At 36.4% G+C, this 27,719-nt stretch overlaps 3 protein-coding genes across 9 annotated transcripts; 1 reads left to right on the top strand and 2 right to left on the bottom strand.

Moving 5' to 3' along the window:
* The first annotated feature begins 1,581 nt into the window (after positions 1-1,581).
* LOC139782986 (probable ATP-dependent RNA helicase DHX37) lies at positions 1,582-11,385 on the top strand. 5 transcript variants are annotated; one of them, XM_071722092.1, is made up of 5 exons: positions 1,582-1,987; positions 2,064-2,265; positions 2,329-2,540; positions 2,620-2,717; positions 10,994-11,385. In XM_071722092.1, exons 3-5 carry the CDS (start codon positions 2,338-2,340, stop codon positions 11,056-11,058), a joined length of 366 nt encoding a protein of 121 aa, XP_071578193.1. In that variant the 5' UTR covers positions 1,582-1,987; positions 2,064-2,265; positions 2,329-2,337; the 3' UTR covers positions 11,059-11,385. The 5 variants fall into 5 exon arrangements, 3 of the variants coding, with proteins under 3 accessions (XP_071578193.1, XP_071578191.1, XP_071578194.1); XM_071722090.1 differs by lacking the exon at positions 10,994-11,385 and adding an exon at positions 8,106-10,193; XM_071722093.1 differs by lacking the exon at positions 10,994-11,385 and adding an exon at positions 3,336-6,873.
* Positions 11,383-27,378, bottom strand: LOC139782985 (uncharacterized). Of its 3 annotated transcripts, none has more exons than XM_071722088.1 (20): positions 27,226-27,378; positions 26,738-26,931; positions 26,261-26,463; positions 25,899-26,061; positions 23,953-25,810; positions 22,874-23,483; positions 18,762-18,911; positions 17,010-17,108; positions 16,459-16,667; positions 16,249-16,385; positions 16,011-16,177; positions 15,608-15,939; positions 14,012-14,113; positions 13,126-13,220; positions 12,907-13,057; positions 12,700-12,833; positions 12,462-12,628; positions 12,059-12,390; positions 11,846-11,947; positions 11,383-11,741 (listed from the first exon to the last, which is right to left on the bottom strand). In XM_071722088.1, exons 6-20 carry the CDS (start codon positions 23,478-23,480, stop codon positions 11,643-11,645), a joined length of 2,883 nt encoding a protein of 960 aa, XP_071578189.1. In that variant the 5' UTR covers positions 23,481-23,483; positions 23,953-25,810; positions 25,899-26,061; positions 26,261-26,463; positions 26,738-26,931; positions 27,226-27,378; the 3' UTR covers positions 11,383-11,642. The 3 variants fall into 3 exon arrangements, with proteins under 3 accessions (XP_071578189.1, XP_071578190.1, XP_071578188.1); XM_071722089.1 differs by having other exon boundaries at positions 13,135-13,220; positions 22,874-23,488; XM_071722087.1 differs by having other exon boundaries at positions 22,874-23,488.
* On the bottom strand, positions 26,287-26,947 carry LOC139782992 (serine protease snk-like). The gene is made up of 2 exons (XM_071722104.1): positions 26,738-26,947; positions 26,287-26,463 (listed from the first exon to the last, which is right to left on the bottom strand). The coding sequence occupies exons 1-2, from the start codon at positions 26,945-26,947 to the stop codon at positions 26,287-26,289; spliced, it is 387 nt and encodes a 128-aa protein (XP_071578205.1).
* Positions 27,379-27,719: the final 341 nt, after the last annotated feature.

A 27,719-nucleotide genomic window follows, 5' to 3' on the forward strand; every position in this document is an offset into this window, starting at 1 on the left:
TTTTTACGATGTCGCATTATTTTCAGTATCTTATTTATAAGTAAATAAAATATTAAAATTAAAAACCAAGTAATGTTACGGCCGATATTCCGAGCAATATTAGGGTATTAATAAAAAGCTATATATACATTTTGAATTATAATTATCGAGTCAACGTTTCGACCTACTTGGTCTTTCTCAGGGCATTACATTCAAACTTACAAGTAATATAAATAAAAATAATTATAACTGTTAGAGTTCACATTATCAACAATGAAAATTATAGTTATCGCCGATGGAACGATTACGACACGCAAAAGAAATAAAGTCAAAGCCAACTTCGAATTAAACGCCGTCACAGGCCACATAATTACAATAATTGTTACCGATTACAATAAATCCTGATCTGAGTTGCAGCTGACGGAGATGCTAATTTCGTGCATTTTCTGTATATTTTAAAAGGTTCTTGACGCAAAACCGATCTCTACTTCCATTTAATATTGGACATGACAATTTCCGACGTTGAGCATGGCTGATACCAGGATCATACAGAGGACTGCCCCTTTTAAAATGAATAGGAAGTATAAACAATTGTTTGTTTAATATATTGTATTATATTGTAATATGTTGTAATATGTTGTATTGTATTGTATATATTGTATTAATATTATGTTTGAATATATTAGTGTGCAATAATTTGTGTGCGTTACAATTATAAAATTTTCTAATTAAATTTTTTATTAATTAATAACAATTGTTTAAACTTCATGACGGAAGAGACCACCACCTTCTCGCGGTTTCCGTCGAGCAACAACATGTACGTTGTACATGTAATATAAATACGAGATATAAATATCGATCTTAATTTTAAAAAAAGTTATTCTACTTATTAAAAAATTATTACTTCATTTTTATTAAGAAATGTTTTCAAAATTTTTATAAAAAAATGTTTTTAAAATATATTTAATATGGCATTAAACAAAACGTACACGTTGGCCAAGAGTGGCATTTCATTATTTTTTGTTTTAGGATTTTTATAATTTTATTATATACTGTATATAAAAAATATATTATGTACAAAGAATATGTATATCTAAATATTTTTACTGTTCAAAACAAATTACTTTTTCTTACTACCCCGGTCGAAAGTACGTACTTTCTTCCCCGATTCCACGGCAGAAAGTTTACCTTTTATGCATTGGTTTCGCCTCGGCTTCGCCTCGGGCATTATGGCGCGCAGTGCAGGAATCTCACACTTTCGGCCCTTGTAGTGTAATATACTAATAATGTGGATTTCGTTAACTCTTTCTTTATTGAACGTATCGTCAGCGCCGCGCTCGAGCGGCACGAAGGAAAGAAAGAGACAGACAGTCATAAGTCTGTCTCGATCTATTCGCACGAATCGCACGACGTTGGCCGTGATAGAGTTCGGCGTCAGAGTTCGGCGGAAAAATTGCGCCTGACTATAAACTGTTTGGTCACCGACAAGTTTCGAAAACTCTGAGTCCTGGAGATGCCTTATATAATGAAATTAAAAAGTGGCCCCATTGGTCACCCTGGCCCTATGGTATCTTATCACGATTACAAACCCTAAAAGCACAGTTGACGGAAAGTCGACGGCAAGTCGACTTTTATAAGTCGACTTCTAGTCGACTTCTAAAAATGGCGGAAAGTCGACTAAAAGTCGACTTCTAAATAGTCGACTTCTAAAAATGGCGGAAAGTCGACTAAAAGTCGACTTCTAAATAGTCGACTTATAAAAAGACGGAAAACAGTCAAGCGGCGCGTCATGCATCATCAATATGGCGGCGAATCTCGAGGAGGCTGGAGGACCAGATGAGTGGACCAGAGTTTACGCGAGTGCGAGGAATACGTGCCGCGAGACAGGACACGATAAGACGCCAGATAGTTCTTGCAGGTATGGCGGATCAAGTCGCGAGAAAGGTTTTGCCCGACGAGGTAAAAGAGGATCAGGATAAGGCGAAGTGGAAACATGCTTACAGGTTAGGTATGGTGTGTTATTAATTATCATCGATAATTAAGACCTATTGAATGCGACCTCTCTATTCTGTATCATCTTTCAGAACACCAGAAATGAAGGAACCTGTGTTCATGCATTCTTCGTGCGTTCTACGGAAAATCAGTCTGGAATAGGTGGTTTATAAAGAGGTGTACGAAACGAATAAGATGTACATGCGAGGTGTCACGATGATAGAACCCGAATGATTGCCGAAATTCGCCCATGCTATGCCATCTTAGTGAACCATTGGTTGATCCACCGCCAAGGTATTTTTATCACAATTGTTGCTTTATAATGTTTTTCCTACTTATTTATAAAGATATTTATAGATATAATCAATGAACCGGGAAGATCATTTGCCGCGTGTCTGGTACATTCGGAAAGGCCGAATGGGCACTACCATCGATGGATATAGAGCATCCGTGGACGGTGTCAAGTGGTTAGCGTATTTCTTCTTGGAGGGTCAAGTGTGCCCTAAGCTGAAACGATTTGTCCCGTCGCTGCTGACGACACCTGGGAGCATCACCAAGTCATGGGCCAGGTAAATCGTTATTCTATCTCCTTTTGATTTCACGTTGATTCATCGAATAGATTACATCAATTCAATACGATTTTTTCAGGTTGATACCACGCACTCAAGCAATAGTACAAACGCTGCAGTCGCAGGGAGTCGTGTCCAAACACAAACTGCTAGAAATCTGGGGTTCGGATAAAAAATGTGAGATTTTAATTTATAAAATAATATTTAGATATTATCATAGACTTCTATACAATACTAGACCGCTGACAGACATCTCGCCCGTGATGCTTGCCGCCATGTTGATTTTAGTCAAGATATGCTATACTACTATTCTATACAAGTGGTTTTATACAAGATTTCTATACAATAGTCTGGCATATACAGAATGTCCAAAAGAAAGGGTTTAATACTACAGGAGTAGTGGTTCGATTTCGGCATCCAAGTACGCTACACGTCGAAGGCATGACTTACAAACTTATTGATAACATGTACCAATATTTAACACAAAAACATTCGCCTGCTTCGTTATGTACTGTAATAACGAATGCAGATAAACGCACATCATGAGCAACTGAACACCCGATAGTGACTTGTTGTTAATTCAATATGGCCGCACCCTTCACTAACACTTGCACCTTGCACTCGCATCAGCTTTTCGGCAGTGCGTCCATAGATGTTAGTGGTCTAGTATAAAAGTCTGTGGATATTATATATTTATAATAATATATGGGTGTTTCTACGTAAATAGCGTTTTTTCAGATTGCAAATATCTCAATTTCAAACATACCTAAAAAATTTTTTTTTCCTATTTTTGAGTGAATATAGAAGCAGAAACATACCCTGAAAGCCAGCGTACTACAACATCAAAAACCTGAAAGTAATGGCTTATTCATCAGTGATCTGGTAAAGTGCGGTAATGAGTCGACTTTGCATGTCTAGTAAAATATTGAATTACCTCAACAATGAGTGATTTTGAGAGGAAATGTCAAAAAAATTCCGTTTTTGGGGCCAAAACGGGGCCAAAACGTTTTGGGGCCCTTGGGGCCAAAAAAATATTTTACCGTATTTGATTTTATTTCGCCGTATTTTACCGTATTTGATTTTATTTCGCCGTATTTTACCGTGTTTGATTTTATTTCAACGTTTTTTACCGTGTTTGATTTTATTTCAACGTCAAACCCATGAATGGCCAGGTGAATGACATGCCAGTAGACTGACATTTCATGGTTGAATTAATCTCACTTTCTCCTGAATTGACGTAAACCAATTTCCATTAAAAATCAAGTTTAGCCTACCGAATATCATCAGAATTTTACCACTAGAAGGAAAAATTTACTGCGATATAATAAAAAAAGATGTGCCAGGCAAATGACGCGTAATTTTATGACATACCTTTTCTCAAGTGAAATACACGATTACGATTGTATCACGCTCAAAACAACCAACCACCAACAATGTAAACAACACACCTGATGTCCAATTCTTGAAATCTCCACACCAGACTCCCATTGAATCGATGCAACATGGCGGAACCGCGGTAAAATTCAAAATGTGCAATTTTACTCCATATGTCCGGACCAAGTTTGAAGCCGGTTTTTTCGGTTCCAAAGGGAGATTTATGTTTAATAATGATGTTAAAATCTTAGTTCTATATTATGATTGAATGAACATGGGGAATTTTCAATTGAGTTTGCAATTGGAGGGAGTAAGTGTAACTGGAATAGAGAATTTTCGACAATGGACAGGCCAGGTAACTGACATTTTTAGGAGTTTCTGCATGTTTCCATTGGATAAGCCACTCCCCAATTAACAGATTATTGTGCGATACTTCAAATACGATGCAGTAGTGAACTTTCACAACGCTTGCTTACCCTCCTCTCAATCATGAACATATAACAAGCTTGGACAGTAAAAAACGCTATTTACGTAGAAACACCCATATACATATGTGCGATAACGTCGCTTTATACGATTTTTAGTCTTTCGTGGAGCCAAATGGACTTGTATCTTCATTTCCATGGCCGAGGATTTCTAACATCAGTAGTGTACACGAAACATCTATATTATTTCTATTATATGTTTTTGCAATTAAAGATAAAAGATTAGTATTTTCCGCTAATTATGTCACGATTATTTGCCTCGAGTTGAAAGGCAGTGTATTTAAAAAAAATTTGAAGCTAAGAGTTTCGTAGAGGTCTTTTTATATAGACACAGACTTATATTCAGTTATATGTACACTGGCCAAAAGAATTATTGCAACACTCAATTTAACCAAAATTTCGCATAACTTTAAATAACCGTATCTCCGCGAAAAATTGTCGTATTTAAAAAAATGTTTTTTTATTTTGAAGGGTAAAGTCTCTACTTTAAGGGACTTTCGTCAGATTTTGATTTTATCGTCTTCCCCTTCCGCCATCTCTTTAAAAGTAAGGACGTGTTTTTTCTCCGAAATATTGCACAGTTTGACGAACTCTACGGGGTGGAATAAACTTTTTTCGCAAATATCATCATAATTATCGCAAAATATGGACTTTTCCTTGCAATTAAAAAAAAATTGACGTCCGTACGATTTTTTTCGCGGAGTTACAGTGTATCAAAGTTATCTATGCATTTTTGTGCATTCAATTACCGCCAGTATTAGCATTACCCAATGGATACCACGGAGAGGTTGCTGGTCGGATTTTGCCCATTGTGTGTGTATGTGTGTGTATATATGTGTGTCAGCAGAGATAAGGACCCCACGGTTCGTCACTCCCGCAGCCAGACCCTCTCTGCTCTGTGTGTGTGTGTGTGTGTGTGTGTGTGTGTGTGTGTGTGTGTGTGTGTGTGTGTGTGTTGGGGGAGCGATGGTTATTCGCACTTAAAATTGTGTGTATTACTACCTCGTCTTCGGATGACCTCTTGCAGGCGCTCACGCATATTGATGCAGGCTCTAATTGTGGCCTATGGAATTTCCAACCATATTCGATGTAGAGCTGCTTCCAATTGCTGGAGATTGGTTGGTGGTCTTTCCAAATCTCGCAGCCATTCTTCCCATGATATCCCAACATCGAGGTGCTATCTACATCCACCGATGAGCCCGGATTTAAATCCTATTGAACACGTGTGGGCGGAAGGGGAAGAAGGGTAAAATCAAAATCTGACGAAAGTTTTTTAAAGTAGAGACCTTACCCTTCAAAATGAAAAAAAAATTTCAAATACGACAATTTTTCGCGGAGATACGGCTATTTGAAGTTATGCGAAATTTTAGTTAAATTGAGTGTTGCGATAATTTTTTGGCCAGTGTATAAATATATATCTTAAAATTAAATTTAGATAGACACTTTTAAGAAATAGTTTTTTATATCTTTGAAAAAATCTAGTAGCATGAAACATAATACTATACCATATTCTTTGGATACAATAAGATTATATATACATATAAATACAATAAGATTATATAAATTGAATTTAATTTAATATACCGAGATGTCAATACATGTTTTACTTCGATATAGTATTTTATTTAATGATAATATTATTGAATAAAAAGAAAATATTATACTTAATAATACTATAGAGACTCAGCTCCGCCGACACGTAGCCCGTAGGAATGGCCGCATTAAACTCCTTTTCTCTCTGCCCGACTATTTATGGACCAGCAGAACTCTGCCTGCTTCAAAAATTTAGCTCTTTTAAATCTCCTTCTCCTTTCCATGTAAACTTTCTTTCAATTACTTGTAATTTCCTATATTTGATTTTAACTCTTGTTTCCCTTGCCTTTTTCGTCTCTGCTCCCCTACCAAACGTATTTCCCTCTGTACCTGTCTTACCTTCCAAGTTAGGTCATTGTCAATGATTCTGTTTTTCTCCTTTAAGATCTTCTTTTTAACCATAACTGTCCTTTTCTGTTCCTTACCTTTCAGTTTCTCTATAATCATATTTGTTCCTCTTCTTGTCCAGAATTTAACGTAACTTCTAATGTGGAGTTCTTTCTGGTAATATTTCTTCTGTCGCTTTTTCTACAGCATCTCTTTTTTGGACCTCCCATTCTTTTATCATAGTATTGTTTTTTTCTTTCTCTCTCTTATTTCCTCTTGCATTTTTAATTTTTTAAATTTTCTATTGTATGTAGATTGCCATCCGCGCCACTGTGAGATGAGTACAAATAATGTTTGACGATTGGAAAAAAGATGTACAGGAATTGAATACGTATATGTCTCTTTATTTAACAAATTATAGGCTCGTCAAATGTACAACAAATTACATTTTTAAATCGTATATACAAGATGTTCCCCAAAATTAGATATTAAAACATGACTGATAAATCCGGTATATTATAAAATAGAATAAAGTATGTAGTTATATACTGTCACGTTGGCATCTTTATTTCTTTATACAAACCACTGAACTGAGTAATCTGGTGTTTGGACACGTTAGTGAATGCGTGTGGTTGACTTAAAATGGACTACTTAACATTTCTTACTGATGTATATCTCCTGTATCATATGTACATGATATATGTATATTTTAATAGCGATTTTCAATTTTAATATTTATTTAACAGCCAATTAATTTTATTATAAAGTTCAACCAGTACAATGCCTATTATCATACCTCCAACACAAAATGTATTTTTATATATGACATTTCCTTCCTTTATTCACTAATTAGCTTGATCTAATTAAATTTATTGATGCTACAAAATTTGCAGGGACTACCTCTTTTGTCGTATATTTCATTGTATTCGAGTGTAAGAAGATTTTATATTCGGAACGAAAATAGTAGATCCGCGATATATTCAGTTAACTGTTATCTGAACTTGTTGGAATTATATCTAACTGATATAAACAAGTGGCAACTACAGATTTAAAGAAAAAAAAGATGTAAATATTTTCAGACATTGTATTCCATTCACAAGTTAAATTTTCAAGCTATCTAGTCAGGGCTCGGATGACCAATGAGGCCACTTTATAATTTCATTATATAAGGCATCTCTAGGACTCACAGTGTTCGAAACTTGTCGGTGACCTAACAGTTTATAGTCAGGCGCGATCTTTCCGGCTTTGACGCCGAGCTCTATGATCTTTTGCGCGGCACGTAATTGTAGTTTCGGCGGTACAACTGAACCGAAATTACCGATGAAGGAAATGCCAATACTTCTGCTGTTATAACCGCGGGCATGGGCACCGACGTAGTCTCAACATCTGCCAACATATGCGAAGCCGTCACCTCCGACGAGAAAATTATAGCCGATATCCGAAAAATTGTAATTTTTGAAATGCGTATACTGAATTAATTAATTCCGATTAGTAATTATTTATATCTTCTATTTAATTTCTTTCTATAAATAATAACATTAATTATACATTGTGATAATATAAAGCGGAACAAAGTCATACATTGGTAGTAAAGCAAAAACAAGTATAATCAAGTAAAATATTCTTTCTAAAAAAATATTAATAATTGACTTATTTTACTATAAATATCTTTCTTTAGATATACTTGCATAGGAGCTATTATTAACAATCTAATGCACGATTGCTTTCTTATTCACCTCGCATGCATGCTGCCGCAACTATTTTGGCGAATGATGCTCTTAATCAGGGGCCCGTCGCTATTGGACAGATTATCATCAGCCTTCGATATCGATGGCGAACCGGTATCATTTCCACATACATCTAGAAGAGCCGACATTGAACGTTCTTCCGTCTATCTGCCGAAAATTAAACATCATCAGGTTGTTATAAGGGTTGTATAGAAAAGTCAGATGACTAGATAAATTATACATATATATGAAATATAAAAATGGAATTATATAATAAAAATATATCTTTTATTTTGCTATAATTGAAGAAAAAGATTAGTTTATTATTAATATATAAATTATATAAATCAAGATTTCCGTTCACATTCTTTTGTTGGTTTCAGGAGGAAGGTAGGGGAGACCGGGGCTAGACCGCTAACGGGGTAAATCCGCCAAATCAAATATCTCGAAACCTGTATATTGTGCGAACTCGCTATTAACATTGTAAACGCTGCTTATGGTACCCATGTGACCAACGGAGTTTCGGCAGGTTACCTGCCGTGTTATGATTTTTACGGAGGCAAACGTGTTTTCGTGGTGAAAAGTGAAATTTTCTGCGCGTGGAAATTTTGTAATATCTGCAATAATATTTGCTCTCCAAATCTCGCGGTACGTGATTATAAATGCATGCTGATTATAAAGAGTAATGCATGCTGAACACGAATCCAGTGTAGATATTTAATATTTCATGGCCGATCAAACCTGAAACTGATTTATCCCGGGAGGGTGGCGGTTTAACCCCGGCATTTTTGAGATTTCAATTTTTCCACCGTTGTCGTTTTTGCTCTATACCGGTTAAACAAAGCGACGTAGATAAAAATTTCCTGTATAAATTTTGTAGCTAAAGGTTCACTCTTTACAGTGGTATACCAAATTTAACTACAATTATTTATTTTGTTGTTAAAAATCGGCACCGAAAAAAAACTAACGGTCTAGCCCCGGTCTCCCCTATATAAAATCTTATATCATGTTAAAATAATTAAATTGGTATATTCGTGACAATATTTGGTTTTATCGACTTGTATCGCTACAAATTACAATGCATCAACAAAGGCACCAATGTATGGTCACACCGAATGTACACCTCGTGGCTTCGACATCGCGATAGTCTTAATTAAACCCGTAGAACCAGTTTTGCTACCAAAAATAACACTCTTATCCGAGGAGGAATCGTCCTTTGCACTCAACGGCGAGCTCTTCCACGCCGAATGCCCCGATCTGCCCTGGCCGCGGAGACACGTGCCGCGGCCGGTCGCTTCGCGTGCAATTTCCTTACCTCGGCTGGGACCAGCAGCGGGAGGCGGCCGCCTTTTCAGATAAACGAAAATAGACGACCGCGTTACGTTCCGGACTTTCGCGGATTCTCCGACGACCGGGAGCGATGGATTGAGTGAGTTTGTACATTCGCGCTTCTGTTTGACAACGAGAGAAATAGAGCGAGATCGAAAGTCGCAGGCGAACGGCCATAAGAGTCCACGAGGACGAAGATTAGCTTCAATTTTCTTATACTTTTACATGTACATTGTTTAATCATATACCGCTAAGGTCGGGTTTTCAGTAGAAGCTCGCACTAGGAATAAACAAACTGTTGCGTCGTATAAAGAAAGGAATGTATTTGATACTTAAAATGGATACATTTAAATTAAATGAGTAACGATATGTTAAAAGTATTCCGGCCACGCGGTTCTCTCTATCCAGGGGATGTAATAGTAGACTCGGGTGTACACGTCAGGTATGATGCTGCCGCAGAGTCGTGGCTCAAGACTGACCCCGATTATGGTGTACATGCACTCATGGTCCGTGTTAAAGGCGGCGAGTGGTCCTCCTCTGTCACCCTTGAACAGCAACGAGTATTTTCTATTAATTCGCCTCTGCTTACAAATGTTCTGTTTATAAAAATGATTTAACGTTTTTTTCCCAGTTGAGGCTAACCAAGTCTTTGGTCCCTTGCTAGAGAAATGAAATTGGAAAGAAGCAATTGTAAAGCTGCGCATCATCAGATTTAACTTTAAAACGATTTTAAAAGGCTCGCGTTAAAATGAAACTTTATTGAGATTTGAAAGGAACGAGGGGACTTTCTCGATGCAAATAAATATATTTATTTATTACCTGGCTAGTATCTTCCCCGACTTCTTCCGCGCATATTTGCCATGCGTTGACAATCCCTGAGAGCCCCATGAAACTGTCACTCGAGGAACAGTATCTCTACCGACGCGGAATGACTACCCTATGAAACTTATTCAGTAATCCAATGTGCTTATACGAAAATGTTCGCCAGTGTATCGTAATACTGGCAGTGAAAGTAAAAACTCGATCGCGCGCTTAACGGCGCGCGAGAGTTTAAAAAGTTACATTGGATACTGTCGTGAATGACAATCGGTTATTCACGAATCGCACTTCATGCGAATCACGAATTTCCTATGGGGTACGGGAGAAAAGGGCATAAAAGCCGGACGGAATCCGAATGGAGCCAGTCGTTCATTATTTTCCGGTAGGTGCTTCCGCAATGAGCGCAATTTCAGCAAGTCATGAACGTTAATAAAGTACTTTTAACGATCATTCTTTGCGCGGTAAGTGATCTATATTAAGCAGGTATAAAGGCACTAATTCACTTGCTTCTCTGATTCAATTCAAGGAATTTTAATTTTACCCTGTAATTTTTATATTTCTTGTAAACGATCCTGCAAAATTTCAATTTAATTATGTATCAAACTGATGGAATTAATCTGAATTTATTAAATTTCCTGTTAATGAAAACAGAAATATAATTATCTTGAGTAGAGAAACGCATGGTGCGGCGATCGAACGTTGACACGGAATGCCAGGACATTTGATTTGTCGTCGTTTGGCCGCAAGCATTGTTCAGCAATCGGCCCGATGATTTAATTTTCCCAAAATTTTGGCCCAGTCGACCGCAGCTCCAGGAATGGGCCCAGAACGGTATCGCGAGTCTGTTACGTCTCGTGTCCGTAAGTACCGAAAAGGAACCGATGAACATCGAGTTCAGACCCGAGGATGGACCACGTGCCGCGGGAACGTATCAACGGCGCTTTGGATATCGCGGAGAGTGGCTCAAGGAACAGTTGGGAAACGGTCTTGGTCCTGATATTCGACTGAACAGGCAACCTGTGCCTAGAACATTTTTGAACCTCTAGCTCCCTTTAGAAGTGGTAATAACTTCATCCGCAACAGCGCGAATGCACTCGAATACAATCGATAGAACTGTAAACTATGTTAGCTTAAGTTAGTAGTAGAATAGCCAGAACTCTAAAATAAGAAATAATCATCAAGTACAAATCAGTGTGTGTTATTATTTATTCTGTGTATAATATGTGTGAGTTAAATGATCGTTAAGGCCGGAACACAATACAAAGGTACAGGCAATAGGAACAGGGAATAGCAACGGAATGCATTGCACACGGCTTCTGATAGGTTGAAATTCCGGCCTTTATTGATAAACGTACGTGTTCGCAAGAAAGACACGCGTATAAAATCCAAGATAATAAAAATATACGTAGTTATACGGATATTTTATCGTTTCACGGAGACGAAAGTATTTAAAATGCCCACACTTTCACATAATCCACTTGAAGCGCTGTTCTTGTGTCCCATGTGGGATGCCAGTAATTTTTCGCATGATAGAAATTGTACAATGCCTGTAAAGAACAATGTATTGATTGCACTTATTTGTCAAAATCTCTTACATATTTAGCTCTAAAAGTTTCTTAAGAAATTTAATCTTAAATATTCAGGAGCATACCTTCGCTTCGACATTTCGCCAAGGTTTGGCATATCCGTTGCTTGTGACGTGATCTTGAAATTCGTGAAGGCCTCCGATAGCTACGCCCAAAGTCAAATACGACTGCGCAATAAATGATATCAAACTTTCAGCATTGTTACAAGATTTAGCAAAACTATGCAAATGGTACAAGAGTCTCTGTTAACAAAGAAAAATATAATATAATTTCAATACCGGTTTTCCAAACGAACGGCCGACGGCTTGCTCGCCGTACTGCACTCCGTCAACCTTTACTACAATGAGGCCGCTCTTCCATTCGATCTCGAAGATATGGAAATCATCCGACCAGGTTTTGCCCGACTGCCTCTTGGGTAGCGTCATGCGATTATTACTCTGCGCGTTACTCTCATTTAAGGATACGGTCAGTCCACCCGCGGCCAATATGTGACCACTGATAGTCTCACCCTCGGGAGTCCTTAGCTCTTCGTTGCCCACCGAGGAAGCAATCCTGATCTCGTGATGCAGTCCCAATTGCCATGTATTCTCGGCACTCTCTAGTGTTATCACTACAAAACACGAACTTACAACGATCAAAATTGCAAGAAAAATCGATGGAAAAAAGTTGCGATAAACTTACCAGGATACACCCAATCGCCATGTGGCAATTTGGCTCTTATTTCGACACGCCCGAAAAGAAACTCAAATTTTCCCTTTGTATTAATACGTCCAGAGATTAGAGGAGGAAAGATGTAAAAGCCAGCGGCTACTTGGTAGCACTCTACTGTACCAATTTCGCCTGTGCAACTGAAAAAAGAATATAATTAAGTTTGACTTTAATCTCTCTTTTATTTTCTTAATTCATATTATCCGCATACTTTTCTATTTTTAATGTTCCACGTAATACAAAGTTCGTGCCGTATTTAGTATTAAGCAGGATCGGTTTAATGCGCAGCTGTCCATCGCTCGTATCCGTTACTTCATCGGTCATATAGACGACAAATTCATAATCCTAGCATCAAAAATAGCATAACAGTTTAATGAAAACCGTTTTTTATAAATGGACACTTGTCGGCAATACGTACCGGCGGGCCGGCAAAACGATTCAACTGATTCCATTTTGTGGCATTGAGATTATCGAAGTTGTCCTCAAAGATGAGCTGACGTGAACAGGCTTGTCGTCGGTTGCCGTTCTCGAAGATCCATGTGGTCGACGCCGTCGTGCAATTCTGCGAACTTTAGATAATAAAAATATACGTAGTTATACGGATATTTTATCGTTTCACGCAGACGAAAATATTTACAATGCCCACACTTTCACATAATCCACTTGAAGCGCTGTTCTTGTGTCCCATGTGGGATGCCAGTGATTTTTCGCATGATAGAATTTGTAAAATGTCTGTAAAGAACAATGGGTAAATATGCATTATAGGGGACCCAGCCCCAATGACCTTGACCTTGACATATGTTGTCAAGGTCACCCTCCTGAGTGACCTACAAAAAGTTTTAGCCGTCGCTCGTTTTTTATTAAAAAGTTATTAACAAAAAAAGTTTCAAAAATATAGTAGTTATTTTGAGTATATTGAAAGGCATAAATGACTAATTGTAAGTGTATGTAAAAATAGTACAATTATGAACAAAGAAAAGTCATTTAAAGCAGCTAATCGTTGATACATTGAACAGTCTTTTTGTTAAAGTAGAGATATATACTTTTCAATATACTAACTATTCTCTGCCATGAAATTTAACTGTTTAAAGCGCGTCACTAACTTACATAGGTTAGATGACGCGCTTTAAAAGTATTTAAGTGTTTAAAGCGCGTCATCTAACCTATGTAGGTAGGATATTTTAAAAAATACATAGGTTAGATGACGCGCTTTAAAAGTATTTAAGTGTTTAAAGCGCGTCATCTAACGGATCTAACCTATGTAGGTTAGTGAGGATGTAGGAAAGTGTATGTGTGAACTATTTCGACATATTTATTAGTCATTTATACCTTTCAATACTCAAAATAACTACTATATTTTTGAAACTTTTTTTGTTAATAACTTTTTAATAAAAAACGAGCGACGGCTAAAACTTTCTGTAGGTCACTCAGAAGGGTGACCTTGACAACATATGTCAAGGTCAAGGTCATTGGGGCTGGGTCCCCTATTATGCATATTTACCCTTAAATATTCAGTAGCATACCTTCGCTTCGGCATTTCGCCAAGGTTTGGCATATCCGTTGCTTGTGACGTGATCTTGAAATTCGTGAAGGCCTCCGACAGCTACGCCCAAAGTCAAATACGACTGCGCAATAAATGATATCAAACTTTCAGCATTGTTACAAGATTTAGTAAAACTATGCAAATGGTACAAGAGTCTCTGTTAACCCTCAGTTACCTTACGTTTTTACACCCCGATATTACCTCACCAGGGTCTGAGAGACCCCTGCCGTTTTCTCCAGCTTGTATCTTCAAGACAAATGCATCAATTTGAAGTCTTTTTTTTTTAATCGATGCGTCTTTTAAAGATCTACAAGACTGTGCAAGTTAGATTATTCCAAGTTAAAAAATGTAAATGTTATTTAAAAAAAAAGGAAGACGTGTTTTTCTGAAAAAGCGAAACAATTTGCTTTTTTTCAAATTGATGTAGTACTGACTAAAAAAAGATACAAGGGTTTTATGAATGTTTTAAAAACCCTGCACGTTTTAACAATGTGCAGGGTCTCTCAGACCCAGGTGAGGTAACTGAGGGTTAACGAAGAAAAATATAATATAATTTCAAATCAATCGAAGAAAAATGGAGCGTTGAGCTGTAACAAGGTGTTGGTGTTTGTATATTCTATACTTAAGTAAAGAAGTAACGAATTATAATGTACATACTGTACATATAGGGGAGACCGGGGCTAACTCGACACAATTTTTTCAAAGGCAATTTTCAACAATTAATTAAAATTTTCAAGCAAATTTAATGGTACACATTTAAAGAGCATTCCTTCAGGTACAAAATTGCTTAAGGAAATTTTGTTGTACGTCGCTTAGTTTTGCCCCCAGAAAAGGAAAAGTGACGCAATGACAAATTTTCAAATTGAAAAATACCGGGGCTAACTCGACACAATTTTTTCAAAGGCAATTTTCAACAATTAATTAAAATTTTCAAGCAAATTTAATGGTACACATTTAAAGAGCGTTCCTTCAGGTACAAAATTGCTTAAGGAAATTTTGCTGTACGTCGCTTAGTTTTACCCGAAAGCTCGATGAAAGAGTAGACCATTTTCGAGAGATCAGAAAAATTACTTTTCACTATCAAAAACGCTTATGTCGCGTTAAAAATTATACTATAACTCAGAATGTTACCAAATTCCGTTGATAATACTGGCACATAAAGACGCATTTACAGTAGGAAAGGCAAGTTTCTACGATAGATTTAAATTGGCAAAAAGCCTAGTGTCAAGTTAGCCCCGTTGTCAGCTTAGCCCCGGTCTCCCCTACATATATTCCAACTTAATAGACTGCGCGCCGCAAATTTGTAGGACTTGAAACACACCTATCCCTTATAGAAATTTAATACTGTAAGTGATTATTTGGCTAGTAATTAATTACTTATTTTGAGTATTAAAATCATTAAAAACAGTACTTTTAATACTCAAAATAAGTAATTAATCAATAGCCAAATAATCACTTACAGTATTAAATTTCTGTAAAGGATCTTGGAACATTAATACCCTTCCCTCCCCGGAATTAAATCGACACGATTTAATTATTTAAAAAACTGTAAAGAATTTCAATATAATTTCAATACCGGTTTTCCAAACGACCCGTCGACGGGTTGCTCGCCGTACTGCACTCCGTCAACCTTTACTACAATGAGGCCGCTCTTCCATTCGATCTCGAAGATATGGAAATCATCCGACCAGGTTTTGCCCGACTGCGTCTTGGGTAGCGTCATGCGATTATTACTCTGCGCGTTACTCTCATTTAAGGATACGGTCAGTCCACCCGCGGCCAATATGTGACCACTGATAGTCTCACCCTCGGGAGTCCTTAGCTCTTCGTTGCCCACCGAGGAAGCAATCCTGATCTCGTGATGCAGTCCCAATTGCCATGTATTCTCGGCACTCTCTAGTGTTATTACTACAAAACACGAACTTACAACGATCAAAATTGCAAGAAAAATCGATGGAAAAAAGTTGCGATAAACTTACCAGGATAGACCCAATCGCCATGTGGCAATTTAGCTCTTATTTCGACACGCCCGAAAAGAAACTCAAATTTTCCCTTTGTATTAATACGTCCAGAGATTACAGGAGGCAAGATGTAAAAGCCAGCGGCTTTGCGGTAGCACTCTGCTGTACCAATTTTGCCTGTGCAACTGAAAAAAGAATATAATTAAGTTTGACTTTAATCTCTCTTTTATTTTCTTAATTTATATTATCCGCATACTTTTCTATTTTTAATGTTCCACGTGATACAAAGTTCGTGCCGTATTTAGTATTAAGCATCAGGATCGGTTTAATGCGCAGCTGTCCATCGCTCGTATCCGTTACTTCATCGGTCATATAGACGACAATTTCATAATCCTAGCATCAAAAATAGCATAACAGTTTAATGAAAACCGTTTTTTATAAATGGACACTTGTCGGCAATACGTACCGGCGGGCCGGCAAAACGATTCAACTGATTCCATTTTGTGGCATTGAGATTATCGAAGTTGTCCTCAAAGATGAGCTGACGTGAACAGACTTGTCGTCGGTTGCCGTTCTCGAAGATCCATGTGGTCGACGCCGTCGTGCAATTCTGCGAACTTTCAACCGTGTTGACAATGTACGGGGTGCCATCGATTACGACAATTATGTCAAAATCTAAAAATAAAAGTTTTAAGGATTATAACAAGAGAAAAAATCGCGGACAATTGCATATTGTATCTAATAAATAATCGCTCTTTTGATAAATCAAATTCAACCAGAATGTCTATATTGCCGATTTAGTGTTGATAAAGCTAATTACTCATCATTGCTAGAAAATGTAATTGGGTGCGTTATTTAAGAGATGCATTTACGTATTACGAGATACGTTCGTAAAGCGATCTGAAGAGATACATATTAAGTGGGCCAAGTTGCACGTTAGTTTTGATAAATGTTAAAGTTACTTCAGTATTTTTTATCTTTTATTAGAGAATAGCTTGGAAAAGAATTTTTACTTACTTGCTCGCGCTACAGCTTCCCTTGATCCATCCAATTTTAAAAGTCCCACTGTATTATTTGTTCGCGTGGGACTCTGTGATTGTGGCGCCGGCCGGGTGCCTACACGCCCGGGAAAAAAAATCTCTTATAATGTCTTATATGCTCATATAAGAAGCGATCTTATATGCTCATATATGAATTTTGGCCTGATAAGATCTTATATGGTCATATATGATTATATAGGACATATAAAAAATATCTCTTATAATGTCTTATATGCTCATATAAGAAGCGATCTTATATGCTCGCATATATGAATTTTGGCCTGATAAGAGCTTATATGGTCATATATGATTATATAAGATTATATATAAAGACATATATATTTAAGTAAGTTTAAGAAAATTGTTATATATTTTCAAATGTTATTTTTTAAGTGTGCCACTTTATTATAAAAGTAGACTCCACGATACAACTGATACAAAAATTGTGCCGCTCCATGGAGCAGAGACAGTGTCGTGTCTTTTGATACCGTTCTTATAACACTGTTTGTCAAATTTTGAATACGAGAAACAGATCCCATCGAATGCCATCTATCGAATACTTTGAAATGCAATATCTGATCTGATCATATATAATCTTATATGACTATATAAGTTTATATATTATTTTTAGTTTAAATTATAAGATATGTTTGCAAAATAATACTATTAATATATTTATTTATAAGAACTATAATATATATTATATAACAGTTTTTTTCACGAATTATTACAAGTAAAATTTCACTGTTTACGAAAATATTTAATAAAAATTAATGTTAATTAAAAAAGATTAAGTGTCTTATGCAAAATTAGAAAAAAAGGAAAATTTAAAATAACACAAGCAATGAGAAGTGCTGTTTTTGGTCGAAGCGGATCTTGATGCTTAATAATATTTCACAATATTAATTATTATTAAATGCACGGTTTGTTGTTGGACAACATACTATCGAGTCAAAGCCTAAAAATCCGCAGGACTCACTGGGCGTTTTGTTTTTTGTTTAACTTAATATCTTGTATATCCCTTCTGTTTAGGATATACGGCAAGTTAGCATGCGGGATTTATGCCATAGTACAGACACTTTGTAAAACTCGAAATCTTCTATGTGTTCTTTTTCCTTCATTTTTGGATCGTATAATAACAATAATCTTTAATGCATCTATCGCTCTTCTATTTTCTTTTTAAAAGATTTCAGTTCTATGATTTGCTTATCATTTTTACATCTTAATAAACTTCTTACACACATTTTATAACTTATTATGACATTTTATTGCCTTATCTATAAACATTATTTGTAATTTTTTATAAGGCGTATATTTCACCCATAAATGTCATATAACCCAACCCTCTGGGATATATGGCAAAAATGCAAGAATTCCTAAACGTTTTTTTTTTATTAAATACAAAGAATGAATATTTCATATTTCTGTTTTTTATAGTAGTAGACAGTATAAAGTTCTTATTGGTATAATTTATTTGCCTTAAACATAATAAATAGTACTCGCGATAAATTAAGTTTCCCTTAGCTGCGGCATATATACCGGAGTTACCCTATATGATATGTGGCACGTGGAAAGTAAAGAGAGGCGCGCTTTTAAGTAGACGAATAAATGGAATAAATACAGATATTAGATTGCAAAATACAGATTTTAAGTTTACAATCAGGATAACATAACGTTATAGCTTCATGTCGCGCTTGCAAAACGAAAAATTTTCTAGATAGACAATTACCTTCGGTCGATGAGGTTGGAATTTTCGGGGAGACCGATGCGTCCGGTTGATGAGTGAAATGTACAGTTATGGGCACTACAATAGCTAGAAGTATTAAAGTTATAACGCACGATAAAACCGCACGTTTCCACGTCCAGAGCCATTGTGTCACTAGAATAATTATAAAAAGCTGTATTAGAACGTTTGTTTCACGAGCTACTTATTAATACCTTTTGATGAAATTCATACACAATTATTATGACGGGTAGCACATGTGTACGGAAGGAGTATTATAATTACATTAAGTCCTTCACGTAAAGCATAATTCTTATAATTCTTGTTTGGTATCAATTTTCCGTTATTCTATTCACAATCGAGTAAAGAATTTGCGGCATGCAATATCTCGCCAATCTATGTCAGACAGCGTGACACATATATATATATATATATATATATATATATATATACATATATATGGGACGTTCTGAAATTTTAAATTTTGTCGATTACATGAGTGTGAATAGTCATTTTCGATGTATTTTTGCCTGCTAAACACGAATCCGTTGTCCAAATTCGGCTATTTGATGCCTAAAACGGCATTTTTGATGGTTTTCATGACGTAGTACACCCTCAGAAAAGATTTCTAATAACGAGACAAAAAATATTCTTGACATGTTTTATCTCATCACAACCTGAAGTAGTATAAAAATAAAACAATATTGAGATTAAATCAATAATTCCTATTCTTTTCGCTCGAATAAAATAAGATTGACTTAATATCTTGAAACAAGAATAACATATATAAATTTAAACTTATATATTCTTGCGTTTAGACTAATCTTCACGACGTTATAAGTTACAACGTCGCGTGAAGATTAGTCTAAACGCAAGAATATATAAGCTTAAATTTATATATGTATTCTTGTCTCAAGATATTAAGTCAATCTTTTATTTTATTCTAGACTTAAGAAATTTTCTATTTAAGATTAAAATATTGTTGTTTCAATACTAAATATGATTGGCCCTATTTCGATCCTATTTTATGATAGATTGAAGAGTAATAGCATTGTATCTAGAAATCTTTTCTGAGGGTGTACGGCAGCAAATTTTTTTCCTCAATTTCATTAATGCCACGCGAAAGTACCAACTTTTAGCTTTAAAATGCCTTGTGTTTCGTTTCGGTATGTGATTATTCGTTTCTGAGATATAGCTAAAATTAGAAACACCGGTTGCGCGCTGGACTGATTCTGTTTGATGGTCAACCAGCTTACCGGAGATCAAAAAAGATGTCAAAAATCTTAAAAAAATAATATACATGACTGATGGGGCGAAACAGCATTTTAAAAATAAATTTCAGAGTTCTGGAGCTGGTTGACCATCAAACAGAATCAGTCCAGCGCGCAACCGGTGTTTCTAATTCTAGCTATATCTCAGAAACGAATAATCATACCGAAACAAAACACAAGCCATTTTAAAGCTAAAAGTTGGTACTTTCGCGTGGCATTAATGAAATTGAGGAAAAAAATTTGCTGCCGTGCTACAACGTCACGAAAACCATCAAAAATGCCGTTTTTACAACTTTGAGGCCCATTTTTCTCAAAATTATGACGTGCTAGCCGAATTTGGACAACGGATTCGTGTTCAGCAGGCAAAAATACATCGAAAATGACTATTCACACTCATGTAATCGACAAAATTTAAAAGGGCATAGGGAGATAAGCATGTAAAAATTGCCCCCGCAAGTATGAAGTTGATATTGGCGTCGTAAGTTAGTACCCATGTGACCTTGAACTCCTGCAAATATTCACCTTAAAATTATATTTTTGAAGGAGTTATGGAGGAAGAAAGAAAAAAAACAAAAAATTTTTTTCTCGAAAACGGCTCGACCAATTTTTATGAAAAAAATATATGTTGTAGGTATCAATAATGGTGTTTAAAAGAAAATATTTTGTAATTTTTAAACAAATAATAGAGCTGAAAAAAATTTTTGAATTTTTCAAAAAAAAATTTTTTTCGTGTTCCTTTAGAGTGACACCTTTAATTTTTTTTGCAAAAACATTGTACTAGTATTTATTTTAACATATAATTTTCCCAGATTTTAAAAAAATATAGTTTTGGAGTAAAAAAATGAAAATCTTGGTCGTGTCACCTGATGCTCAAAGTAATAGTACAAGATCCCGACCTAAATCGACCTTCACTCATCTATTTTCCTAATAAAAGGTATTTTTTATCAAAAATAATGAATAAACAAACAAATCGCGGATAGGTTGCCTAATTAAATCAGCTCAAGGCTACCCTTAATTAAAAATAATTTAATTATTGCTTCCTCATAGAGGAAGCTTTGTTTTCGTAAATTTCGTATATGAACCTTTGATTGCGTATAAAGTTGGATCTAGTCAACCAAATTTTAATGAATTATATATGAAATAGGGGTAGAAGAAACTAAAGAAAAGATTGTTTTTTGAGTTTTTGATGCTAATATGTTCAGAGTGTTCTAAAACGTCGAAATATTGCATTAAAAAGAAATGTCCGGAAGTATGTGTGTATGTGTGTGTGTGTATGTACAGATTTGATTGTTTTTTTTTTAATCGATAGAGTATCATTCAAGGAAGGTTGATATTGAATTTGGCGATGATCGGTAAAGGGGTTCTTTTTTAAAAAATTTTTGAATTTTTTTAGAAATGTCCGTAGTTGCTCTAACTTCCGCAAATATTGAGATATCGGGCTGTTTTTTTTTTAAATGATAGAGTATCATTCAAGGAAAGTTGGTATTGAATTTGGCGATGATCGGTAAAGGGGTTCTTTTTTTTTTAAATTTTTGAATTTTTTTAGAAATGCCCGTGGTTGCTCTAACTTTTTTTTTTATTTCTACACTCATTTATATTCTCAAAAAATTCAGTACCAATCGAAAGTACAAAGCATAAGTAGAAAGGAAAAGTTAGGTTGCCTATCTTTTACTGCTCCCTATTATCGGGTTGCCAGGTATAAACAGGTGAGTTGGTATTACCAATTTACACTCATCTGTATTCTTTAATTGAACTATACAAAAAATAAAGATAATTTTATTGCGAACACAGTGGTATTAGGTTGCCTAAGCAAAATCGATCAAGACTTGCGGTTGCCGCGCTTTAAAGTCCGAATATTTGAGTAAGCGAGCGGGGTGCGACAGAGAAGCGCTGAACGTACTATTCTATGCAATAGAGGAGGACGCAACATAGCAGTTGTGCGTGAAACAGTTGCCGAGTGAAAGAGAGCGCGCATGCTTTTTTCTCCGTGCGATAGAGAAAGACAACTCTTAGAGCATGAACATTTTCGGAAGAACAGCCGATATGTCACAAATATCATTAACTACTCTGATTAATGGTCCTATCACAACTATTCCAGAATATAGTTTTAACCCTTCGAGGCCACACTAGGTGGCGGCAACCCAGATCTAAACGATCAAAGTTTGTAAATAGTTCCTTCTAGATAAAAAGGCATATACTAAAGGTATTTTTTGCGACTCAAATAAAGTTTTTGACATCAACTATTTATTAATGTATCGATATTAGATTGACGTCTAATCGACTAAACATTTCTGGCTAAATATGTATATACGCAACACAAATTGTCGAAAATGCTTAAATGTAAAACGTAGAGAAGAGAATTTGATTCTATGATGTCTCTGAATTTACCAAGCAATTATTGCGTTCTACTAATATATAATATTTAAAATTTTTAGAACAAATATTGATTCTCTATAATTAGATATTCAATATATTTATTACACACGTTTTCAAATTATAAACTTGAAAGAGTTAAAAGTATATTTTCTTTTATCAGGAAAGAAGAGTAATGTCTTTTTACAATGATATCGATAAAAAATATTTACATTATCTATATTCAATTTATAGCATATTTAGCATATTTACATTATAATGCAATTTAGCGGGTCGCGATTTATTATTTCTTATATAAAACTGTATCTTATATAAAATTGTTGTTACCCTAAGATCCAGAAACTTATAAGAGATCTGTACTTTTTAGTTATCCGGTGATTTTATGATTAAACATATCTTTGTATACTTACGTAAAGAAAGAAGTATATATAGAAAAACTAAAAGCAACGGGTGCGTTGCACGATTAACTATTACCTTTATTTAATTCAGTATATTGCGGAAAAATGCATCCGTTTGGAGCTCCGTTGTCCTTATTCGTCGACAAATTCGAGATATTCTCGGAGGGGCGGATAACGTCAAGTTCAATCGCATCTTGATTCGGAGTAGAATTCGTGTAAACGAATTGGTTTATGGTAACCGGACCATTGTAATTGACCTCATTACCCAGATGCACATTGCTCGAATCCTTCACGCGAACGTCACTGAAATTCGACGAATCGGGGTTCGGAAGGGCGATGTAACCATTCGTGGTATAGAACGCTTGATGGTGCTGGATGATGGTCGATACCGGCGGATTCATGATCCAGCCGCCGGCGCCGCTTTCCTCGACATCCGTCTCTTCTTCTTCATTGTCGTCGTCTATAACGTCACTGCACTGCGTAGAGGAATCTCCAACGCTATCATTGTCCGGAGCTACGACCGCGATTTCCTTCGCCGAACATCCAGCCTCGCCGCGAAACCTGTCGACCGCATGACCCTCGGCAGACGCAACAGTATTTACGTTGTCCTGCTCCTTCTGACCCTGATTGTGATTGCCTTCGAGCGTTTGATGCTGCTGTTGCACCAATGTCGCTATATCCATGCGCTACGCTGAAAATTCACCTTCTTTACATCAGATACGTCTTAAAATGCGATACACCGCATGCAGCAGAATACGCTCGAGAAACAGCTGTAGGGTCTTTAGATAAATTCGTCAGATCGCTACGAGATTCTTTCACTTCCAATTAGAATATAAATGTCCGGTTTAATTTTTTGTCTTTTAATCTTCTCTTTTCAAGTACCAAAGGAAAGATCAGTTTGTAAACATAATTCTTATTTGATTTTTTTTGTACAATTTGCGAAAACTTTGAAGGTAAGATAAAAGACAAGCTCGAGAAACATCAGGGCTGCGTTCAGAAATTCAACCTGGGTAACTCTATAGCTATAGCTTACGTCACGTATATTATAGCATTAGAATTACTTATGTGTGCCTGGGCGCACCCTAATATTTTAAATTGACGCAACCGGTCGGCAACAATCCCCTAAATTAAAAGATGACTTATATTTAGGATTACCTTGCACAAATTACCATCTGGCGGCGGTCACTTTATCAACACTAAAATCACCATTGATCTATGACGACATGGTGCTGTCATTGTGGAAAGCGCTTCGCGGGCAGGAAAACTTTTCTGATCTGGTCCTAACGGTTTTCGACACGTCGCGTTGACAACACCTGCAGTTGGAGGATGCAACGTCTCGCAGGAACAAAGTACAATCCGAACAAGAACGGACTCGGTTCAAGTCACTATCGGCTATTTTCATTGATCCTACGACACTGTCAGACAGATACTGGCTTCAGCGATAACGCGACACGGCTGCTGAAAAACGCGCCTTAGATGTGGAATCGTGAAAGGCGCTCGTTCTTGCTCGCGAGAAGCAAAACATGGAAAAGAACAGGAAAGCGGAGACTAAAAACTGGTATAACATGCACGATATTCCTTTTCTCACAATAGGTATTATCCTATTTAATTCGAATGATAACGCCTCGGCTTTTTGATATGTGCCAGTACGTGAATGGCACCGTAGTCACTATGTCGCCAAATCTATCAGCGAATCAAGCTGCATATTAAAGCTAATAATACAGTGCGATCCGAAAATATATTGTACATATGTATATTTTGGAAGTGCGCGACGATCGTTTTTATTGAAAAGAATGGATTTTGCGATCGCAAGCCGCTTGTCCAGCACTCATTGACGAACGAACTACCGATGGAATCAAAGTACGAGTAATGGCGACATTATCTCCGTTCAATCCGACATAGAACAAACTACTGTTGCGTTTTCTTATCGAATGTACTCGGAAATCGTTGTCCCCACTCTTTGCCTCTTTCCCTCAACCACAACTGTTAACATAGCTGCGGCACGCATGTGTGTGCGATAACGTGTTATTCAGACGGTTTTTAATCTTTTCCGTGGAATCGAATGGACTTTATTTCGATGGCCGGGGATTTCTAACATCAGTAGTGTACACCAAAACATCTATATTACTCCTATTATATGATTTTTTGCAATTAAAGATAAAAGATTAGTATTTTGCGCTAATTATGTCACGATTATTTGCCTCGAGTTAAAAGACAGTGTATTTAAAAAAAATTTGGAGTTAAGAGTTTCGTAGAGGTCTTTCTATATAGACACAGACTTGTATTCAGTTATATGTACCTATAAATATATATCTTAAAGTTAAATTTAGAAAGAACTGTTTTAAGAAACAGTTTTTCATCTCTTTGAAAAAATCTAGTAGCATGAACCATAGTATACCATATTCTTTGGATACAATGAGATTATACATATAAATACAGTACAATAAGATTATATAAATTGAATTGAATTTAACATACCGAGATGTCAATACATGTTTTACTTAGATATAGTATTTTATTTAATTATAATATTATTGAATAAAATAGTATATTGTGCACCAAGGGGCGAAAGTAGCGTTTTTCAGACGAGTGTGAAGTTTGCCGCCCGAGCCGAAGGCGAGCAAAATACGACCCAAAGAGGGCGATTGTGGCGCAGAGATATGTGCGCTACTCTAATAAGCCGAAGATCCGAGTTCAAATCCGACCACCAAAAATCGTCGGTTTTTATACAATCGCCACCTCTCGGAAATGGCGTGGCAACCCCCCGAGAGTATGTTGCCACGAGGGTGTACTTTCTCTCTAGCTATAGAAAACCGATTTGGAATCGACATTAAATTGCAGATCCCTTATATCTAACGCACGGATATATAGAAAGGGGTCACGAGAAACCGACTATTCTGTTGTGTCATGTCGGTTACCCGTCGTTCCAATAATTTCACATAAATATTACGATTCTAGCTTGGAAAAATTAGCGGGGAAAGAAGACCCTGTTGAGCTTGACTCTAGTCTGGCACTGTAAGGAGATATGAGAGGTGTAGCATAAGTGGGAGATGGCAACATCGCCGGTAAAATACCACTACTTTCATCGTTTTCTTACTTACTCGGTTAGGCGGAGCGCGTGCCCCGAGGGCTTCGTGCCCCGGCGGTCACGGTGTTCTAGAGCCAAGCGTGTCAGAGTGGCGTGAGGCCTCGCGGCCGATCGCCGTTAATACTCCCGCGTGATCCGATTCGAGGACACTGCCAGGCGGGGAGTTTGGCTCAATACTGACAGTAAAATTTACCGAAAAATGAAAAATTTCTAAATACACATAATATTTTCACTTTTTTCTTATAATTAAACATAATAATTAATTATAACTTAATTTTATATAAGTTTAATGCAATATACAAGAGTTTGCTGAGGCCCTGCTTAAGCGCCTACAAAATACGCTCCTCCGTGAAAGGAATACCTTAAAATGGATACCTTTAAATTAAATGAGTAACGATATGTTAAAAATATTCCGGCCACGCGGTTCTCTCTATCCAGGAGATGTAATAGTAGACTTGGGTGTACACGCCAGGCATGATGTTGATGCCGCAGATTCGTCCAAGACTGGTGACCCCGATTATGGTGTACATGCACGGATGGACCGTGTTAAAGACGGCGAGTGTTCCTCCACTGTCACCCTTGAACAGCAACGAGTATATTCTATCAATTCGCCTCTGCTTACAAATGTTCTGTTTATAAAAATAATTTAACGTTTTTTTCCCCAGTTGAAGCTAATCAAGTCTTTGGTCCCTTGCTAGTAAAATGAAATTGGAAAGAAGCAATCGTAAAGCTGCGCATCATCAGATTTAACTTTAAAACGATTTTAAAAGGCTCGCGTTAAAATGAAACTTTTATTGAGATTTGAAAGGTACGAGGACTTTCTCGATGCAAATAAATATTTTTATTTATTACCAGGCAACTATCTTTCCCGAGCGCATCTAACATTTCTCCCGCGCATATTTGCCATTTGTTGACAATCCCTTGTGCGAACTTATTGAAATAATCGAGATCTATGAAATCGTCGTCGAAGAAACTCGTGTTGCAAGATTGATGAGGGACCAAATTGAGTGTCACCTTCAATAGATTGTCCGAGCCCTTGTCATCAGCTGAATTAAGCGACATGCTCTTATTAATTTTACTCATACGTATGCATATATAAAAATAAAATATAATTATGTATACAAGACTTATGTCCAATTTCTATCAATGCAGATTAATTTTAATTTTGGTTAACTTATTTTTTACCGTCTTTTAGTTCTAAGAATTAGAAAAAGGTAAAAAGTAAGTTAAATTGAGATTAAGGTTAATCTCCATTGGTAGACATGGACATTATAAGTTAATACTTAATTTTAGCAACTCGGTTTTAGTAATTTTAAAAATTTCTCTTTTTATAATCTTACACCAGTCGACTGTGCCCCATCCGGTGGCAACTGCCTTGTCATTTTGACCCACGTCAGGCCAATCAACCGGAAGACACGCCGGTCCAACAAACGCGTTGTAGGTAGCTTCTTTTTCCAGGCGGAGTATAGCTATGTCATGATATTGCAATGGGCGTTTTTAGTCAGGATGCCGTATCCTTTCCTGGATTCTGATAGTCTGCGACATCGCGGTGTCGTTCGTCTGCGTGAGATTCGGATCGCCGAGTCGCACCCACCTCGCGATTCCCCTTTTTATGACAAACAAAATTTATTATAATTACTATTTATTAAGATAACCGAAGTGTGTTTATAGTCAATTATGGGCAAAAAAAGTGACTTTCTAATTTCCAACAATAATAATATAAACTCGAGAAGAATTTCAATGGAGATTTTGACAGTCTATTGCAGCTTTTTAACATTAAATATTTTGAAGGCAATAGTTAAAATTAAGTATTTCAAAGTATAGGCTGAAACTT

Source organism: Temnothorax nylanderi, unplaced genomic scaffold (assembly GCF_030848795.1).
Source record: "Temnothorax nylanderi isolate EJ_2023f unplaced genomic scaffold, tnyl_v1.0 TNYL_tig0459_pilon, whole genome shotgun sequence".
NCBI classification, from domain to species: domain Eukaryota; kingdom Metazoa; phylum Arthropoda; class Insecta; order Hymenoptera; family Formicidae; genus Temnothorax; species Temnothorax nylanderi.

Excerpts from the sequence above, each read along its gene's own strand:
- LOC139782986 (XM_071722090.1), top strand. The coding sequence starts at position 2,338 with ATGAACCGGGAAGATCATTTGCCGCGTGTCTGGTACATTCGGAAAGGC. Across the intron at positions 2,541-2,619 it reads ATCACCAAGTCATGGGCCAG|GTTGATACCACGCACTCAAG; the intron begins GTAAATCGTTAT and ends CGATTTTTTCAG. Across the intron at positions 2,718-8,105 it reads CTGGGGTTCGGATAAAAAAT|GGGCCCGTCGCTATTGGACA; the intron begins GTGAGATTTTAA and ends GCTCTTAATCAG.
- LOC139782985 (XM_071722088.1), bottom strand. The coding sequence starts at position 23,480 with ATGGATATAGCGACATTGGTGCAACAGCAGCATCAAACGCTCGAAGGC. Across the intron at positions 18,912-22,873 it reads ATATACTGAATTAAATAAAG|TGACACAATGGCTCTGGACG; the intron begins GTAATAGTTAAT and ends TAATTATTCTAG. Across the intron at positions 16,668-17,009 it reads GGAAGCTGTAGCGCGAGCAA|ATTTTGACATAATTGTCGTA; the intron begins GTAAGTAAAAAT and ends TTTTATTTTTAG.
- LOC139782992 (XM_071722104.1), bottom strand. The coding sequence starts at position 26,947 with ATGTCGCTTAATTCAGCTGATGACAAGGGCTCGGACAATCTATTGAAG. Across the intron at positions 26,464-26,737 it reads TCGGGAAAGATAGTTGCCTG|GGTGACAGTGGAGGAACACT; the intron begins GTAATAAATAAA and ends TTGCTGTTCAAG.